The sequence below is a fragment of the Lynx rufus genome, unplaced genomic scaffold (assembly GCF_022079265.1).
Source record: "Lynx rufus isolate CCGP_SWC_20201006 ecotype Redwood Valley unplaced genomic scaffold, mLynRuf1.p SCAF_16, whole genome shotgun sequence".
Classification (NCBI taxonomy): domain Eukaryota; kingdom Metazoa; phylum Chordata; class Mammalia; order Carnivora; family Felidae; genus Lynx; species Lynx rufus.
Window position 1 is genome coordinate 738,352 of NW_025814830.1, and position 4,705 is coordinate 743,056.

At 43.8% G+C, this 4,705-nt stretch overlaps 1 protein-coding gene across 1 annotated transcript; it reads right to left on the reverse strand.

Annotated features, from left to right (window-relative positions):
* Positions 1-400: 400 nt before the first annotated feature.
* Positions 401-3,895, reverse strand: LOC124510812 (KRAB domain-containing protein 5-like). Its single transcript, XM_047077465.1, has 3 exons — positions 3,881-3,895; positions 1,014-1,140; positions 401-507 (listed from the first exon to the last, which is right to left on the reverse strand). Exons 1-3 carry the CDS (start codon positions 3,893-3,895, stop codon positions 401-403), a joined length of 249 nt encoding a protein of 82 aa, XP_046933421.1.
* Between the last annotated feature and the right edge of the window lie 810 nt (positions 3,896-4,705).

The following is a 4,705-nucleotide window of genomic DNA, read 5'->3' on the forward strand; positions in this document are numbered from 1 at the left end:
GATCTCTGTCTCCAGTGTTCTCAAGACTTCTGCCTCAAACCCCAATGGGCCCACCACTACCCTCACACACTTATCACAAGCAGCAAAACAGAATTTAGAAATGACTTAGCATAGAGTTCCTCAGAAATACAGAGAGATCTTCTAGGGCTCTCACAGCAATGGAGAAGCTCTCAGATTATGGAGGTCCTCACCATGGATATGATGGACCTTCCCTGGAGCTGAAGGAGACTCTTCGGAGAATCAAAGACATGATGTGTCAGAGAGCAGATGTCCCTCTGTGAGAGGGAAAGACATAAAACTCGGCTTTGCAAATGAATTTCCATTCAAGGAGAGCTACCTGAACAACATTGTAAGATCCATCTTCCTCCTTCACATTTGGACCTCACCTGTGTCGTGTGCGTCACTCCCACCTACCTGGGTGTGAGGCTACTGTCTCTTTTCTCTTCACACCCCACAGCTCCTTCTTTTGCTCCAGAACGATGACCAGGTCTGGTTTTGACACAAGACCTGTTTATCAGAAAGAAGGAATATAATTATTGCTGGAGTTTCTACCTTTTGACCCGGTAATGTACTCAGCAGACAACAAGGGACATGGGAGAATTCTAAAAAATGATTTCCCAAACACTGTTGCACAAGAAAAAGTCCCTTTACAACATGCAGGAGGACTTTCAAACATTCACATCATGACCTGCCTTCCAAGTGCTACCAATACAATAAGGAGTAAAAGTTGGAGTTTAAGATGTGGGCTATACCGTCTTATGCCACTCAATGTTTAGAATTGCCATTTATCTACAAAAATGATGATAGTACCTTTAAAAGATAGGAGGCTAAAGCTGAAAGGGAAATATCATGAAGATATTTCTCTATGTCTACAAATCCCCATTTCTTTCCCTTGCTGCAGGGATCTGAATCCCAGTCATATAAAGGGGGGGGGGGGCTTCCAAGAGAGACTCTTCAAGGGAAGGAACAAAACCCGAGCGGGGTTTGGGAAATCTAGAAGGAGATATCCTCACCCAAGAAGAGGAGGTGTCCATAGGTCTCTAACATCACATCTCTGTACAGTTCCCTCTGACTGTGATTCAGGCATCCCCACTCCTCCTGAGAGAATTCGATGGCCACATCGCTGAAGGTCAGCAGCGTCTGCAATAAAAACCACAGTTATGAAGTGGCCATTGGCAGAGTTCATAATGGTACCTAAGATGCAAGAGGGAGTAATGTCACCAGCTAGACTCCAAGAGTTGTTCTTCACCGCTTACCTACTTGTACCCACGGACCATACTCCATCATTTTACTTCACCTCTTTTTTCTACCTTATCTTTTACTTCTGGCAAAACACCCTATGGACAGTCTCCTGTCATGGAAACAGAAAACATACAACAAAATGTAACGACCACCAGAAGGAAGAGCTTGGGCAGGCCAACTTTGCGCTTAACCCCTGACTCATACCAATGCAGATGGAGGACTGGATTAACTCATGGAGTGAGGACAGTTACCTTGACCCCCGTGTAATACCCAAATCTCCACCCAAGGGGGAGCACAAACCTCATTTACATAACACATAGCGTATGTACGGAAGTGTTTTCCTAAGGCATGTGTGCCACCTTATGCCCAGTTCAGAGAAAATGACATAGCTCCACTTCCTAAGTGTCCACCCAAATCTTAAATAAAAGGAAATAATCACGTCCCTCCCTCTTGCTCTGTGCAACTCTCCTTTGGAAGTTATTCCCTCTGATCTGCTTATTGGCTGCAAATCAAGGTTCCTGTGTGTGACGACCTCACGTGCTGCACTTTCTATCTACGACTCTATTATATTTGAGGATTTTAACACACAAACATGTCAAGTATGTGAATCTTGTTTTCATTTTCTGAAAATATAAAGCATTACCACCTGGTGATGAGACCCTTTTGGTGGCAGAACATCAAGGGGACAGATGACTCTTTCTACTCATAGAAACTCCCACATGTCATCAACTCTAAAGACAGCTGCCTTGCCTTTCCAACTCCTACTAAATTCTCAACTGGCCAACCTCCACTCATCGGTAGGACTGATTCAGCAGGAAGAAGCTACTGAAGAGGAGACCTTCCATCTTTAACAACCTTAAAGATGTAAGGGTGTAATTCGTTCAAGCGGGGAAATGTAGCATCAATTAAATTTCCTTACACCTTGCAGCCAATGATAGGCACCTGAGACATACAGGATATGCCCTTCCTCAAGGAATCATAGCTGCTATCATGCCTCAATTTTTAATTTTTATTAAATACTTTAAACAGGCAGAGTATGACATTCCTTTATCAATGGGCTTCAAGGTAAGTGTAAGGAAATGTAATTGAAGCTACATTTGTTTTGGCTTGGTTCTCCTCACCAGAAACTACAAGCAAAGAGAAACCCAGAAGAAAGAAGTTTCCAGCTGAAATGTGATGCTTCTGCACATCACTCAGTAAATCTAAGATCCTTAGCAAAGATAGGGGGTAAAGATCAACGTTATAGGGGAGAAATCTGTCAGAGTGAACCAGGCCAGTTAAAGAAGTGAACACGAAGTGTAAGGAAACAAACTGCTATCAGTGCCTAAGACATACCAAAGGACACATGATCCCTGGTGTGTTCTGTTGGCCCCCAAACAGTAAATCTGACTGTCAGTCTAATTATGAGAGAATACAGTGGCTTTATACAAACTTCAATCACATATACTTTCAATAGAGTCTGCTTTGAGGCAAACAGGCTTGAGCACCAGATTGTAGAGGAGTCCACAGGGCCCACCTGGCTGAAGAGAGGCAGGCCCAACAGGTGACCTGCCTTAAAATATCTATAGGCCCTAACGAACTAACAAATGGGTACTTACAACCCATTTGTAACCCATTACAACCCAGGCAGAATTACCACATGAGCAAACATTCCATAAGTTACCATACGTACACATCTTCCCCCTGCAAAATTAGCCCCAAGTCACTGCCTCAAGGCAGGAGCCTCTCCTCTGCTGTCCTTCCCACCACTCCCTTGAGGTGTGTTCATAAATCTAATGTCTTATTCTGCCACACGTGAATTATTTTCACCACTGATGCCCTCAGCTTCCACAGGATCATCGACCCGTATTTGGGAGCCCCATCTGAATGGGAGAAACACGACTTTTAGATGGCTGTTTCCCTGTCCTGTAATGTCTAGTATATTTTAAACAGATTATCCTTTCCACATTTTACATCAAGACTGTTCCCCCCCCCCCAATTTTTTAACTTTCAAGTTATTCAGGCCTCATATCCATCCTGTGTTTTTTTGCATTTATTATTTGGTACAAAAAGGTCGTTTTATTATAACACAAAGAGAGGACCTGTGGGCACCCAGATCCACGGTGGGGTTGTGAAGAGTGATTATGCAGCCGGGGGAGAGAAAGGTAAAAGGGAGGTCTCCAGAAGGATTCCCATATGCTTAAGAGGACTCCTAAGATACTGGGGGCCTTGTATTTTTCATTTTCTTAATCCTGCTCTACAGAGAGGTACTAAATGGGGAACTAAAGGGGAACGGTTCTCCTCGACTGAAATCCCACCACCAGACCCCATCAGCAACAGGAATATTGGACTCAACACCTTCCCCTTTGGGTCTGTCCTAAAGGGATTATTTGCAATATTTGCAGGACTTTACCTCAAAGTGACAAGGGTTGACATCCTAGTGAAAGCCTTGTTTGAGAATACAAAGATTCCTGCTTATAGGGGGGAAGAGTTCTAAAGACCTAACCTTGAGTATCGTTCCTGAGAAGGTTGTAAAGCTTTGGTGAAAACATAAGGCAGAAACACCAAACACAGAGAAACCAACATATGCGATTTCTAAATGCATGGAATTTTAAGGGGAAAAGATGACACGGCCTCCGACCTGGAACACCAGGCTTACCTGAGAGCTGGCCATTTCTTCTTCTTTCCCCTCGTCCTCTAGATTTCTTTCTCAGAAGGTATTGGTGGAGAAATCACACATGCATCAGGAGAAAATGCCCTTAAAGGCACCAACAGAACGTCTTCAAAAGAAAAGTGCTCACTGGCAGGCGGGACTGTGAAATGCAGAAGGACAAAACTTCCTAGTTTTTTGTGTCAGGAGCTTTTCAGAAACGGAGACTACGTATTTGGTGCCCAATCTCTGAGTTTTCCTTGTATAGTTCCAGTGGCTTCCACTCCCTCAGACACCCACAAATTCTGCTACAGCATAGGAAGAGTGTGCTGCGCAGACCTAATCCTCTGACACTTATGTAGACAAGACCCGATTACCTCTCCTTGAGCAAAAGCCTGCACTCAAATCTCATAAATTAATGGGAAGCCTTGCCAACTGACTCTAGCCTCAGGGAGAATCACCTGGAGCACTTAATTAAGTCAACACTGTTGTTTCCAACCACAACAATTGACAGAATCTGAGGAGGGGGGCAACAGCAATGGTCGGTTTGAAAAATCCACACAGGATCCCTTGGGAACCATTTTAGGAAGTAAGGAAGGCTATGGTTATTATTCAGATTTAAACCCATTTCTTCTTCTCTGATCAGAGTTTCTGGATATTGGAAAAATGAGAGTGACAAATTTAAGAGCCAAACACACCTTGAGCTCTTTAGCCAACCTTTTCCATGTCTTCCTAATTCCCAATGACAGGGCTCCAAAAACCACAGGCATCTTCCTAGTCCTCCCTGTCAATTGGCTTGGAGAAACTACTCTGTTCCCTGGGAATAAACTTGTC